Raw genomic sequence first — 16,256 nt, 5'->3', positions numbered from 1 at the left:
TTTACCCTGCGTTTTTTAGCATCACCTCCTGTTGACTGTAGAGACGCCCTTCCTGTTGCATCCCCATGCTTGGCAATCAAGAATGATGTGGAACCAAATATTGAGGAACACAAAACAATGGAAAGAACCGGCTCTCTCATAACCCAAGGTTGAGGAGCATAGATGTGTTTGGTTGGAGTAACCAGACATGGATATAAAATAAATTTATTTTTTAAATAGTTTTATAATAAATTTCTTTACATGAGATACATGAACATCTGATGCTCTTGTATTTGTCCCTGGGAGTGGGTTCGCAAAGCAATGTGTTTTAACTAATTCTCATATTGCATTGCAGTGTGGCCATGGCCTTTTTGTTGAAAATGGAATTCCAAAATGAAGTTTTCCTGATTATTGGAAAGGGAAGAATGGTCTTTACTGTGCTGGATATTCTAGAAGAGAACTTCTTGGAATTTCAAATGATGAGCTCAGCAAAGCACAGGATATTAACTTGGTGTTGAAAAGCAAGTGAAGGAATCCCCAGTGGTTAACAGCAGGAGTGCATGCACGAGATTCAATTAGTTCTTGATGCCCTTAAGATCCAATGGAATACAAGTATTCCATTTCTTTGGGTAACTCGTACGAGTATTAGCATGCAATTCTTCTGTTGTCTGTATGGTAAAATGGTCATAGCCCACCTAATTTTTAATTCCATAGTTATTAAATCCGATTTTATATTTATCATAAAACAACGCTGTCCTTGTTTTTTTTAAAAATAAAATTATTTCAAGAGTTTTTCTTCTTTAAAAAAACATTATAAATCAGATTAACCTGTCTCTTAACCCCCCCCCCCTTTTTTTCATAAATCAACATTGTCCTTGTTTTTTTTTTAAAAAAAAAAGTTATTTCAAGAGGTTTTCTTCTTTAAAAAAAAAATCATAAATCAGATTGACTTCTCTTAACCCTTGAGTCTTAAACTGAGTTAATAACACTACTAACTATGCTTAATACCATGTACAGGGCGATTGCCTTCAGTTTCAATTGTTCGATTGGTTTATGTTTGTGGAAAATGGATTGTGGCTTCTTTAACGGTACTATAAGTCTGTTGAATCTGCCTCCCGTGGTGAAGAGAGAAGATAGTGTGGTGGGTCAATGGAAAAGATGTTGAACAGAATATGGATGAAATTTATGTCGCAAAATTTCTTGTGGTGTTACTAGATCAAGAAAATGGAACCACCGCTTTTGTCTCCTGTTTTTTGGTGTAAAGAAATAGATTTATTTAGACATTCTCCAAGACTATATCATCAAGATTTTCATACTCTCACAACTATTTTTAGTGCGGGATGGTTGAAGTTCTGTGTTCTTTTCTCTTTTCTTTCGAGGGAAAGGTTATACTTTTTGAGGGAAAGGTTACTACTGGTGAGGAGCTGAAGAGAAATTCAATGATAATCCACCAGAACAAAAAATCAAAGTGTTATAATTTTTTCCTGAGCATCAAAATAGCTATATCGATATCCGAAACCCTATGATTTTTTGAATTGCAGCAACATCTAGATCTAGTAAATATATAGAAGAGGAGGAGGAGGAGGTCAATGTGGTAAGCTAATAAAGAATAAACTTCTACGAAGTAACTGTTAGCTAATAAAAGATGCATCAGGCCACACGATGTGATACTGTGCAAGTGTTATCTAACTACAGGTTGACAAGATACCTACTTGAGCAAATGTCTTTGCCTCGAAAATAGAAACCTGAACACATTGCAGCTACTCTTCCATCTTCTCAGCGAAGCAAGAATGGGAGCTTGTGTTTAGCAACAGCCTGGTCATCTTCTCAGAGGCCGCTGCCCGCACTTTTCTTAACTCTTCGATTCTTCTGAACTCCAGCTGTAATTCTTCTTCCAGTGTCTTCAACTCTGCCTCCTTGAGATCTGTATCAAAGACACATTGCTGGTACTCAAGAATCATACTCTGAATTTCAGACATTCCATTCTCGGTGATTTCTAGGAGAGTTTCCTTCTCATGGATTACAGTTTGAAGTGCAAGTTCCATTTCCTCCACGGATTTTGATCCTTTTTGTATATCCATCTGAACAGCTCGTATTTCACTATCTATCTTATCCAATCTCTTACTCAAATCCTCAAATTCTCTTTTTACAAGACCAAGCTTTTCTCGGGACAACTTCATCTCACTTTGTAGCTTGGTTTTCTCTTCCTCGGACTTCAGTAGCTCTGTAGCTTTCCCACCTAATTGCCAATTTCTCTGTGAGGTGTCTACTTTCTCGATGTTGTCAATAGCAAAAAGAACCTTTTCACTCTCCTGTCTCTGATTCTTCTCCTCGAGTTTGGATTTCAAAACTGCTAGGATGTTTCTCAATTCAATTTCAGATTGTTGGATCCTTCCCAGGTTAGCCTCAGCATCTTCTTTGCAAACTTGCAGACGAGCCAACTCCTCTTTCTTTTTCCTAAAATAAGACACTGAAGCATTTACCCTTGCCTTTGCTCTAACTTCTCGATGTTCATAGTAAGCGACCGATGAAGAAAAATTCGATAGAGAATATCTCAGTGCCGATAACTTCTTATCTACAAGAGCTTTTTTATCTTGCATTTCAGAAGAAAGTAGCTCAAGGGATCTAAACTCTTCCTGCTTTAGCTGAAGCCCTTCTTCTGTTGCTTCAATTTCTCTCAAAACTTCATCAAAGTCAACAAAAGCTTGCTCCGCGTTCAATAAACGGGCACGGATTTCCTCCATTGAAAATTTTGTACCAAGGTAAATAGGAGGAGCACAAGACTGAAGACATTTCTCTCCATCAACTTCCACGTGTTTTTCTGGGCAATGAAGTTCTCCGCTAGATTCAACTCTGTTCTGTTCATAAGAAGAAAGCCTTCTTCTCAGTTCATCCCTCTCATGCATAGCTATCTCATACAAACCCATCAGCTTTTCATTTTCTTCTTGCAATTCCATACGCTGCTGCTCTAGGTTCTCAACTGTTCTCATCTCTAGCTCACTTAAGTTGGCAAGTTCAGAAGCACTATCATTATTATGAACTTCCATGCCATTCTGTCCCCTCTCAGCACTATTATCATCATCATGAACCTCCATGCCATTTTGTTCACTCTCAGAATCATTCACATTGTTGTAGCTACTTTTTGAAGCTGCCCGTTCATACATTTCAATGAGACTGTTTTTTTCCTCAATTAATGCTTTAAGTTTTGACTGTAGCTCTTCATTTGCCACAATAAATGTTTCAAGCTTCAACTGCAGCTCATTATTCTCCGTATACAATGTAATAGCTTTTTCATGAGCTTCAGCTTCTCGTTGACTTGCTGCAGCAATGGCATCAACCATTGTTTTGAGCTCCATTTGATCATTGGCATTGACAACTGATGCATCAGTTGATAAAGGAAGCTCAAGTTGCTCTGTTCTCTCGTTTGTAGCTCTATAAGATCTCTCTTCTTCAAGTTTCATCATGAGATCATTGGCATGCCTACAAAATAATCTGGTCAGGCTGACAGCATTTTGAGATAGTGCAGAACATACATGCATACACAAACTTATTAGGTATTCGAGTCTCTACACAAACATACATTCACCATCAGCTGTTATCAAGTTAAAGGTAAAAGAAATCAAACATGTTAATTGAAGAATTCAATCAAATGAATCTTCTAACATTTTGATTAGTAAAAGAATTAAGAGTCAATTTTTACCTTTCTAGTCTATCCTTCTCTTCAAAACAGAACTCCAGCTGCTTACGGAGCAAGTCAATTTCAGCCTGGTTTTGAATAGTCTATAAAACAACAAATTATGTTTATGTCCCTTGTATCAAATGAAATCCACATAAAAGTTTGTGAACAAAGAAGCAGGGCAGCAGACCTGTATGCGGAGGAACTCGTTCTCCTCATTAATTGAAGATTGACAAGGTGATCTTGGTTCCTGTGTTAACAAGAGTGTTATTTATATCCACAAAGTCTTTAGTGCTAAAATATGCACGAGTAATACAAACACCAAAAAAAGCATACATAGCACAGTTTGTAAGATAATTCAAAACATACAGCAAGCACTTGCCAGTATAACATGATATACTAGAAACAAAATTATATGTGAATCTCAAACATTCAATCAGGCAGAATTGCTGCTTTTTTTTTCCTTTATGTAATGATAATGGTTGGTAAAAGCAAGAATGCCTGCCTTGTCCTTGACAAAAATATCATACATAATGGGGTCGGATGACTAATGCAATGAGATTCTGAAATATAGAACGGTGAATACAATATTCTCTAACTATCATATTACAATGTCATTAAATTTGTGCTACAGGATGGTTGCAGTATACAATCTAGGAACCTCCCCGTTGCCTATAATAACAGTCACACCTGTGGACGTGCCTCTTGTTGCGAAATCAAGTTCAAGTACCCAGCAGTCAAACTGCTAATTACACAGGCATTTAACACAAGTTTGAAGTCTGGGATATGATTGCTATTGAATAAACAGAAAAGCAACTACAGATATCATACTAGCGAGCAACAAACTCTTGCAACAATGAAGAAGAAATTAAAAACATAATCGCCAGACTTTCATGAATAAGTACAAGCCATTAGCATATTTTACATCCCATCTCAATGAATGTAATCAAAACTGATATGTTAAAAGTTAAACTTATATGGGAAAGTAGCTACAATGTTGTGAAAAAAGCTTTGGGAAATGCATCTGCTTGAATTGTACCTGAATTGAAATCGGTAGATCATCTTGAACTTCTGTCTCCATGTCTAAGCTAGTTTTCTGTAATGGAAATAAATCAACAACTCACAGTTAATGAGGAAAAAAACTAAATATAACCATGCATTTTCATAGTTCACAGCAAAGCTTGTGAAGAACCTGAACTGCCAAGGAATCCGTTTCATGCATAAGTTTCCAATCTAGTGCTTCTAGTAACTGCATATACAGTTAGAAGATGTTTCAGAAACAGGATAATTTGACTACAAACACAGCTTAAAACAAGTTAGACATTGTTTTCTCTACCTTATTCTGTAAGACCATGATTTGTTCATTCATCATCTCCCTTTCACCTTCCTCGCAGAACAACTTTAATCTGTGAAGTAGAACCAAAATAAGCACCCAAAACAAGAAATAGTTTCACAATGTAACTTTAATTGAACACAGAACTATTAATTGAAATCTGTTATTTGCAAACAAAAACCAATACAAAGAATATACATGGCCTGATTAAATGAAAATGTACCTTTTCTGATTTTTTACTCCAAACTTTCTTTGGACCATTCCCATTTCTCACGGTTCAGTTTGTTGGAAGCTACTGTTTATTGCTATCAGAAATGTTTGACCTCAGTTTTAGTGCTAATATGATGAACTTCTATCAGCATCAGTTTTACATAAATTTACATCCAGCTCTGTTTTTTTTTTTTATTATTACAAAGATACTCCATGATCACTACATTAATCTTATGTGGTTGTTTCATGTTGAATTCTCAGAATGGACAACCAATGTATATAAATCAACACCATATAATTTGTCTTGCCACTTTACTGAGAATAGAAAGAATGACAAAGGCTAAAAAAGGCATGCCTTCTAATTTCTTCCTTCAGACGCAAATTTTCTGTGGCAAATCTTGTGACTTCTTGGTTGCGATCAACCTGGGTTCGCCAAACTTCAATTTCCTTGAGATGTTCCTCCTTTTCTTTCAACAAGTGTGTTTCAGCCGAAATCTTTCCTGAAGCAACTGCTTCTAGCCTCTTTACTCCAGCTTCTCGGAATCGTAGTATCATTTTTAAGCTTTTTATCTCATCCTCTCTTTGTTTGGCCTGGTACATTCCATTTCAAATTACCAAAATTCACTTCTAGAAAAAATATCAAAATATTAATTAAATCCAAGCAATTTGTTTCACACATACCAGTTGCATAGCTGCTTGATTTTCAGCTTTTAATGCCTTCAATGCTATGTCCTTATCTTTTTCTCTCCTGAAGGCCCCAACAAGGGCAACTTCATAATCTTTCTTCTAAGAAAGCACGGGGAAAATTTAGCTGATGGTCATTTAACAATCCTGAATCAAATATTCAAGGTTAAGAACAACCGATGGGTACCTGAGACATCCTTTTTTCAGGCATAAGCGGACTAGATGAACCATGAAGCCCTTCCCACTTAAATTGTCCAGGAGATCCAAGAAAGCTTAAGGATGAAGTATCGTTATCTAGATTTTCAACACCCTCATTGACTAAACTGCGAAGTCTGGACACTTCTTTCTGAAAGTATATGAACAAAGAATGTGGGTAAAAAAAATTTGTCCTTGTCACTTTTCTTAGAGCAATAGTGAGTTTTTTTAGGTAATAGTGATATAACAGCATCGCAAAAACAAAACGAAAGTGCAGTACTCTGAAATAAAGGTAATCTCATACTGATCACAAGCTAAAAGAGAGAATCTCAAATTAAGTACAATACCTTAAGTTGTTGAATTTGCATTCGCATCACAATAACATCTCCCGATGCATCTTCATTGATAATTGCCTGGAGAACAGAATGATGGTTGACAATTAGAAATTAGATGTACTGTATAAGGGAAAGAAAAGTATGTCCTAAATTTTAATTTTCCATTTGTTACAATAGTATCAGTTACAGAAGGATACCCTATTCCCTATTTTTTGACTGCTCATAATCAGGTATGGATCATATATAAACTTCAAGGCAAATTAAATATTATAGAAAGTACACATCACATACATTGTTTTTTATGAATTTTGCACGTTGTGCAAACTTCAATGTGCTAAGCGTCTCCAAGGAACAACTGCAAGGAAACCATAAAATTTGTTATACTGAAATGTGAATATCCACGCATAAATATGCCATGCTTGTCAAAATTTATTTTTAAGTTTGCATGGCAAGAACCTAAAAGAAACAGTTATGAAAAAATAGATAGCAACAAACCAAAGAGATGGGCTAATATTAGCAATTATGATAGTTTTTGAATTTCCTCCTAGAGAATCCTGAAAGGAAAAGATAAAAAAAAAATGTTGATTAAATAGATTGCAGCCATATCTATGATAAAGGAAATTACAACTTCTAAAACAATCAAGACATTTAATGTAAAATAATATTACAAAATGCTAGAGCTTTTATCTCTTTGAAAAAACTAAATTTTATGAACTCTTCAACTACACCACATAAAATAACAGTATTAAACTGAAAAGGTCTACCTGAAGCAAAAATGTGAGCTTTGAATCCCTGTAAGGAACATGGAGAGACTTCCCATTTGATATACTTACAAGGTTCATAATAACAAGTCTGCATACATCAAAACCAGCTAAATGAAATTAATAATTGACAATGAATTAATACTTTGAGTTCCCACATATAACAAAAAATATGACTGAAGAAATTAAGAATAAGTGGGACACCACACCCCAATGTTGAAAGTGACTTGTTAATATTGGTAGCTTCCTTAAGACGTTCACCTTCAGCACCAGAACTTTTCTGCCTGTGATGATAAACACATGGTTATCAAAATGAATTGAAATCTTTACTAACTGCCTTCTTCAATAAAATCAATTTTCTATTCCACATCCTTGTACCTCTCAGATCCTGCTAAATCAACAAGATTAAGCCGAGCAAACCGATGGTGAGTTACACCTTGGGATTCCCACTGATGACAAACCAGCAATTAGAATTGCCACATCAAACCAGCTCATTTAAAAGAATTCAGATCACTTTTTTTTCATATGCGAAACCAAATATCTTTCAGGAATGAGATAAAGAAGGCATTCAGTATATGTTATTTTTCAAGAAATTCAACAAAGAACTCTTGTCTAACTTTTTTTTTTCAATTATAAAATGTGAGAAAGAACACTAACCTTACTCTCAATGATGCATGTAAATACACTATGAGAACGACTACTTGCACAATTCATATTAGTGGCTGCTACTTTTCTATTTGCTGCGCCCTGAAAAAACAGTGCATGAATCTTGGTTAAGTATAATTTTGAGGAAATAAAGCAAGAATCATCCATGTAAATGCATAAGTTCTGAAGAGTGATTTATTCTAAAAAAGAATTCTTCTTCCATGTAAAACTTTTTCTATTTGTGTTTTTTCCCAATTTTCCAGCAACAATCTCATACTTGTAATATCATAGTTTTTGCTTTATAATTTTGGAAGCTTAGTGCTTGTTCTGATAATCAGAAACAATTGGAGATTTCAAAACAGAAGACTGATTAAAACTTATTTCTCACAGTAAGTTCGCTCTGAAGAGCACAGTGTGGAAAGGCAATTTGTATACCTGAATTAGTTGTTGAAGCACATCTCGAGCACTTGCAACTTCTATCTCCTTAAGATTATCCACATAAATCCCTTTCTTCACATCTTCTCTTATCTGTAATAATAATGTCCACCAAATATTCTTAATTTCACCAAAAATCTCAATTCAATAAAAGTAAAAAGAGCACAACTTCATATGCACTCACATGGTTTGATACTGTTCAAAATGAATTGATGAAAACAATGTTGTTTACAGCATAAGCAAAAAAATAGGAATTTGAGAGTTAGAGTTCTTTCATGGCAGAATTCATTTCCACATTGCAAATTGGTTTTTATTATTGCAGCCAGGGAAAAGAAAACATATAAATTGAAGAGATACGGACTTCAATTAACCTGTACCTGTAAGTTGGAAGATGATGGATCCAGGAGATCAAGAATCTGTTCATTGTATATTTCCAAGAAAGAGCATTTACACGTAAATTTTATCTTTTCCTCTTTACGAGCCTCTTTTTCCTGAAACAAATTAACAATTAAAACCACATTTAGATTCTTGTCACAGAAACCAACAAAAGTGATATCAGCAACCCCTTAAAAAAGAAAGCTATTCTCTACTTCAGCCTTTGGCCAAGAGTTTGGATATGAATTATGTGAATGTAAAAGGAAAAAAGGCAAGCAGCTAATCTCTGCTCCTTTGCGAACAAAAAGATACCAGATATGCATAAATTAAACAGAATTCTAAGGAAATCCTAGAAACAGTTAAACGCAATTCATGATAAAGGCAGAATCAATGAGAGAGCATCTTCCTTGTTATAATTGTGCAATTTGGCTCATATTTTCTGGCTTAGCTAAATAGATACTGGCATAAAATTAATTCTTCGGGAGTAGCACACAAATATCCAAAAAATAGTCCTCCTAAACACAGCCTCACACCAAAATCTAAAATGAATTCATTCATAGTTCAACTTGATGTCCAAGAGAAAAATCACAAACCTTCTGGATTCTTGAAAACAAATACTCAAATACTCTAGGTGTCATTCCACAATTAACACTGTGTCTTCGAGTACCTCCCTCGATGTCTCCAAGCATTGTATGAGTCTTTCCACTTCCAGTCTGCACATAATTTCAGCCAGGTAAACAAGATTTTTTTGCTTTTCACAACATTTTCCTTTTAATCTATCTTTCTTAGACACTAAAACAACTAGGCTATCACATTAGAGCTGAAAACCGTAAGCAAAATCTCACTTGGCCATACGCAAACATGCAACTGTTGTAGCCTCCCATACAATTGTCCACCATAGGTAATCCAGCAACTTTGAACATTTTTTCCTGTTACACCACAGTAATCAAATTAAACATGGAAATTGAGACTCTACCCGAAAAATAAACAATAAAAAGAAGTGTATACCTGCGTAACAGTTTCATCCGCTACAAGATCGAAAGTAAACCGCGACTCTGGATGCCCAGTCCAGGTAATTGTCTGACAACTTTCTTGCCTAACGCACTTGCTATGCCCTTGTACAGAGATTTCCGAACCACTCAACGGTCTTAACCTTATAATAACCTAAGAAAATAAAAATAATCAAACCAAAACCATAGCTTAATTGAATAACAAATTCACTTAATTTAAAGCTTGATTAGCATCAAGTCATGATATTTTGGACTAAATCATGACTTATTAAAAGTAAATTAAACCTGCACGTTATGGTCCTTCCAGAAGGAAGGATCCTCGGAGAACTCAAAGCTCTGTGCATGACGCGGCGCGGCCACCTCTGAGCCTGTAGCGCCACCGTGATCATCATCATCCATGTCACTAATTCTCCGGACTGCTGACGTGGCAAAGACAGATTGGGTGGAAGCAAGGTGATGATCTCGAGAAACAGATTTCAGTAGATCTGGCGTACACGGCACGGATTCCGAGACGGAATGGTCTTGGAACCCGAACCGCCTCTTAATCGCGCTCGCAGTATCCAGTAAGAAAGGCATTTTAGAGTTCGTAAAGGAAACTGAGTTCCTGTAGTGAAATTTCTAGGGTTTCGAAGTTGATTGCAAATTCTAGGGCAAGATTTTAGGGATAGGAGAGGATGTTTGGGAGGTGAGAAAATCTGGAGAGAGCGAGGGAGAAGAAAAGAGGAGAGAGAGTGTTTTCTTTGGAAAAATGAGTTTTTGAGGGAAAATGAGGGATTTGAAAATTTAGCGAGTGATCGGACGGTGGAGAGAGGCTTGGGTAAACGGTTAGCAGGGTTTGGATTTTAATTTTTTTGACCGTTTGAGATTTGAGGGTTTGAAAATGTTCGAACTGGGGAACCTAACTTTAAAACTTTATGATTATAAAACTACAGCTCAGCAGTAGAGTTTATAAAAACATTAAATATGTCATTAAATTATTAAAAAAACTAATAATTTTGTATTTAAATTATTTTTATATCAATTTTATCATTAAATTATTGTTTTTTATTAAAAACTTCTACGAAAATAATGTTGTTTTTATAAAAAAATATAATCTAAATAAAAATATTAATAAAAATCATTAGAAAAGTCTTTAATTAAGAATTCTTTGTTTATAAAACTGGTATAAAAAATAATTTGGATATAAAGTTAAGATTAGAGTGTATTTTTTATATTTGTTTATTTAGTGTTTGTTTGGGATTGTAGTTAAATTATATTTTTTAAAGATTTTAAAAAAAATTTAGCTTTAAATTATATTTTTTTATATTTTTATTATTTTAATATATTGATGTCAGAAATAATATTTCATCTATAAATTTCTTATACTAGTTTTTTACAGTATCTCTCAATACAAGGATAAAATTCAATTCCAAAGATGGGTTTTGTTTTTCTTTATTTATTATTTTTCTGGTGTAATAGTGTATGGCCCACTGCTCTGGGCTTCACAAAGCATTTGTTAACCAAGAGCTCATGTAATAAGTCCCTTATTAATTTCATTCCACGGGGATGTTTCGATTTAAATTTTTTTATAAATGAAAAATCTATCGAAGCCCGTAAAATAAAATAGGAATATGCGATACATGGGAGACCATGCAGTTCATGGCCCATCTAGATGATCCAGGCCCAGTACAAACTGAAATCGAGCTATCTGTCATGAAAATGTGAACAGAGGGTGACAATTACGGAATTACCCCCACCTTGCGCGCCTATGCATGGATATCATACCCGACTAGGCACAAAAATCAACTCGATGACCTGGCAATCTACAATGGCCCAGTTAGATGATCCAGGCCCAATAAAAATTGAAATCAAGCTAGTCTATCATGAAAATGTGAACGGATGGCGATAGTTATCCCTGCCATGCGCGCCAATGCAGGGACATTTAGGAGTGTTTGGTTTGAAAATGTGATTGGTTTTTTTTTTTAAAATATATATATATATATATATATATATATATAATATGTATTTTTTTATTTTTATAAGGTGTGATTTATATTTTAAAAAAATTTATGTATTTTAAAAAAAATCACCACATCTCTAAACCAAACATATATTTACTCGTCTAGTCACAAAAATTAACTTGATAATATATTAATCTCGAGTCTTATTTATCTTAAGTTTTATTTTGAATCATTTTAAATATTAATTTAGTTAAATTTAAATAATTATGATTTAACGGATGAATCTAGTTAGAGTTTATAAGGTTTTATAGGATCAATTATAATGAGGGTTTTTTTTTGTTTTTTATTCAAAATGATGTTGTTTTTATTTTTTTGATCCAAAATAACATTATTATTTTATTGATTTAGGTTAATCTACAACTTATATATGGATATAATGACATATAAATTGACTCGATAATCTAAACTTTAAATGATTTTAAATTGTGTTTTACAGCTACATAATTTTTATATAAGAATTTATAATTTGACCCGGACAATCCAAACTCTACATCATGTTACAACTACATAATTTTCATATAAGAATTTATAACTTTTTTATACTTTTTAGTTGACGAGTAATTATTATTGCATTGTGATGTAACTTTATAAATGTTAATGATAACTCATGTACATCGTTGATTTAACTTGTCAATATTCTGAAACACGTTTTCAATTAACATTTTCAAACTGCTAAAATTTTAATTAACTTGCTAAGATGGTTTAGATTTGAATTTCCAAATGATATTTTATGACAAACATGTGTCATAAAAACAATGAATATGTAATCATGATCAGAAAATAGAGGTGAGTAGAAAAACTAAAAAACTGATTAAATCAAGAAAATCAATAAAAAAAATAATCGAAAAAAACGAACCGTAAAAAAAACCAATTAAAATTTTAAAAAAATCGACCGGTTCGGTTCGGTTTTAGTTTTATAAGTCTTAAATTGAAAAAACCAAACCGATCCGAACTAAACCGAACTCAAACCGAAAAAAACAAAAAAAATCAAGCCAAACCAGTTTGAACTGGTTTTTGTCTAAAAAAACCAAACCGGACTGAAATCAGTCAATTTGAATCAATTTTAGTTTTTTTAAAAAAAAATAATTTAATTAATTTTTTTTATCAAAATTAAACTAAACTGAAAATAATCACCCCTGTCATAAAATAGCGACATATTCAGGATTAAAAAACCAACCATGTCGTTATATAATATCTTTGTCGAGATAGTAAACTGTAAACCCGTATCTTTTAATTATTTTTTTTTAGTTACTGAGAATCTGAGATCTTTACGTGTTTTGTAAGAACATAGAACTATAGAAGGACTTATTATACATCTCACTCGGCCAAATCTAGAGCAGTCAACAGTAGAATCATTGTCTTTATTTCCATACTCACCATTTAAGGTAATAACAATTCCCTTTATTTTCGTACTCACCATTTTCATCCTATTCGTCACTAATATGTTGTTTTTTTTTATGATTTGAGTTTTTTTTTTTTGTTATATCGTAGTGTGTGTTTCTTGCATGTTATTTATCAAAAGCATTTCAATATGATGTTAGATTTTTTTCATTTAATGAAATTGCATTGTTTATTGATTGATTTGTTAAATTCATGCTAATTAAAAAGGACTAGGAGAAATAGAAGACAAATACTAGATTAAAAAATTTTATATTTTAATGTATTTTCATTTGAATAAATGTTGCTGGGTAATGAATCTCAATTCAATTTAATAAATAAAGTTTATGGTTGATTCTGATTATCGAATTAAATTATAAAAACATAGATCTAAATAAGTATATAATTACCAATCCTTTATTTAATTCATTTTTTTATATATAAAATCTCGAGAAAAATTGATTCTAATGTTCTTATGAATAAAAATTTCCATAAAATAAAATAGGAGAAAACTTGACAACATTGGATAATGAGAGAGAGCATCAACAGACGGCCACGTTAGATGATTCTGGCACATGAAAAAACCCAATCAAGATAGGCTACCAAAGGAAAGAAGAAAAACCTTTAAAAGGCAATTGCCCCCACCGAGTGTAGAAATGGAACATGTTAAAGTTATTTATTTTTACACCCCCGTTGAATATCTAATTTAACCATGGCCCAAGTTTTATCCAAACAACTTTTAAATGCCCTTGACAATCAAGGACTCGAGACTTTGGTTTTGGATGCAAATATTTGCTTTGTTTCAAGTCATAGAGATAGTTTCTCACTATCAAACTCTTGGAAGACCTATATTCCTTCTAACATAATTGCAAGTGACAAATATTTACCAAGTTACTCTTGTAAATATAAATGGTGATTGTTGATTTAACCTCTCAATATCATGGGGTGAAGAGTTTTGAACAATGGGACTCTTAATTAACTTTTTGAAATACATTATATTTGAATTAACACGGTGATGTTTTATAAGAGAAACACGGGTTGCGAATCTTGAATAATTGAATTCCTAACTATCTTTCTGAAATATACTAGATTTGAATTAATATAATAACATTTAATGAGAGACACGTGTTCTGAAAACATTAAAGACCTAATCAGAATTAGAGAGTAGGTGAAGTCTCAAAAGAAGAAAAATGACCTGTCTTTATACGAAACCGCTAATAAATTTTAAAAATTCATATTAATAGGTTATTGACGGAGTAAGACTTATATCACCTCTCCTATTGATAATAACTTACTAGGTTTTTCAGAGTACTTCATCGTGAAACAAATACCAGAGAGCTTCGTTATCATTATTTGATTCCTTTTCACCTTCCTTAGGTAATCACAATTCCCTTTTCTTTTTTATGGTTGTGCTTTTACTAATAGTTTTCCTTGTGATTACTTGAGTCTTTTGATTTAAATGCATGTTTGTTTTTAGATGAAAGCACATGTGAACAGTTCGATTAAATTTTTTATTATTATGCTGAGATCTGCATTATCTCTGTATAGATTTGCTAAATCTATGCCACTAGAAGAGTAAAGAAAACAAAAAATGGTGCTTGATAAAAGCGTTTTATGTCCATAGATTTAATGCCTTTTTCTTTGAATTTTTCGTGATTTAATCGACGAATTTTTCCAATATTTAGATAGCTTCTTAATTATTTTTTTAATTCAACATTAATTATTTTTTTCACTGTAAATGACCTTATCCTATTGATAGATCTTGCTATAGTGGATTTTTTGGACCAATTTCGACCAAAATGATTTATATATAGTTCTAAACAATCAAATCTGAACACAATTACTTGAAACTAATTATTTGGACGGGTCATTTCAATTTCAAGGTGTTCTACTACAATTATTACTCAATTTCAAACTTTTATTGAAAGAAAAATTTTATTCAAACACACACGTATTCATACATATCTGCATACCGGTTGTTGAATTAATTATGAAGAGTTTTTTTTTTTGAAAGAAAAAATATAAAACAAGCAATTCTCTTAAAAAATTATAGTTTAGATTAATACTTTTAAACAACCAAAATTTAATTAACTTACTCGAAAAGTTTAGATTTGAATTAATATAATGATATTTTATAAGAAACACTTGCATTAGAAATTATGAACACCTGAAAAGAATCAAAGAGTAGTTGAAATATATATATATATATATATATATATATATATATTAGAGGAGAGAAAAAAACCGATTAAACTGAGAAAACTAAAAAAAAAATCAAAAAAACCGAACCGTGAAAAAAAACCAATTAAAATTTAAAAAAAAACCGGCCGGTTTGGTTTGGTTTCGGTTTTATAAGCCTGAAACTGAAAAAACCGAACTGAACTCAAACCTGACTCAAACCTGAAAAAACTAAGTCAAACTGAAAAAACCAAGTCAAACTGAAAAAACCGAGTCAAAACTGACCAAACCGGTTTGAATCAGTTTTTGCCCTAAAAACCGAACTGAAACAGGTTAGTTTGAACCAATTTCAATTTTATTTTTTAAAAAATTCAGTTTGGTTATTTTTTTAATAAAAATCAAACTGAACCAAAAATAATCACCCATGTATATGTATATATATATATATATATATATATATATCAAACTATTTGTAACTTTACCTAACTCATTCTGATGAATTTTTGATAGAATAAAACTTGTATTTTTTTTCTCCACTCGATAATTACACCTTTGGTTTTTAGAGTGCTTCATCGTAGTACTTCATTTCATCTCGTTCAACCTTGTAGTGTTACTGATAGGAAAATCATTATTCATTTCCTTTTCATCTCATTGTTTTAGGTAATCATATTTCCCCTTTTTTTTTTATGTTTATGCTTTTACTAAAAATATTTAAGATTTTTTTTTTTATGATCACTCGAGCCTTTTAGTTTCGATGCGCGTACATGTTACTAGTTGAAAGTACTTGTGAATAGTTTGATTATATTTTATTTTCTTTATATTATATTAGGTAATTACAATCTCCTTTTATTTTTCATGTTTAATTATACTCTCACTAAGAATATTTTTTTTTTTATGATCACTTTAGCCTTTTGGTTCTTATGCATGTATAAATGTTGTTAGTTGAAAGCACTTGTGAACAGTTTGATTAAAAATTATTATTTCCCTTCAATTAATATTTGCTACTTCTGTATAGACTTGTTAAATTTATGCCATTAGAAGAGCAAGGGGAAGAAAAGAATGG

The 16,256-nt window shown here is 32.5% G+C and overlaps 1 protein-coding gene across 2 annotated transcripts; it reads right to left on the bottom strand.

Moving 5' to 3' along the window:
* Nucleotides 1-1,432: 1,432 nt before the first annotated feature.
* Nucleotides 1,433-10,412, bottom strand: LOC133679194 (kinesin-like protein KIN-12E). 2 transcript variants are annotated; one of them, XM_062101727.1, is made up of 22 exons: nucleotides 9,924-10,412; nucleotides 9,637-9,792; nucleotides 9,474-9,557; nucleotides 9,222-9,341; nucleotides 8,631-8,744; nucleotides 8,254-8,346; nucleotides 7,831-7,920; nucleotides 7,552-7,622; nucleotides 7,383-7,457; nucleotides 7,177-7,264; nucleotides 6,908-6,966; nucleotides 6,704-6,767; nucleotides 6,425-6,490; nucleotides 6,070-6,228; nucleotides 5,880-5,981; nucleotides 5,554-5,789; nucleotides 4,992-5,061; nucleotides 4,848-4,904; nucleotides 4,695-4,751; nucleotides 3,846-3,905; nucleotides 3,680-3,759; nucleotides 1,433-3,459 (listed from the first exon to the last, which is right to left on the bottom strand). In XM_062101727.1, the coding sequence occupies exons 1-22, from the start codon at nucleotides 10,212-10,214 to the stop codon at nucleotides 1,740-1,742; spliced, it is 3,912 nt and encodes a 1,303-aa protein (XP_061957711.1). In that variant the 5' UTR covers nucleotides 10,215-10,412; the 3' UTR covers nucleotides 1,433-1,739. The 2 variants fall into 2 exon arrangements, with proteins under 2 accessions (XP_061957711.1, XP_061957709.1); XM_062101725.1 differs by having other exon boundaries at nucleotides 5,880-5,984; nucleotides 9,924-10,411.
* Nucleotides 10,413-16,256: the final 5,844 nt, after the last annotated feature.

The sequence above is a fragment of the Populus nigra genome, chromosome 19 (assembly GCF_951802175.1).
Source record: "Populus nigra chromosome 19, ddPopNigr1.1, whole genome shotgun sequence".
NCBI lineage: Eukaryota > Viridiplantae > Streptophyta > Magnoliopsida > Malpighiales > Salicaceae > Populus > Populus nigra.
This window is presented reverse-complemented; position numbering and strand designations above follow the sequence as displayed.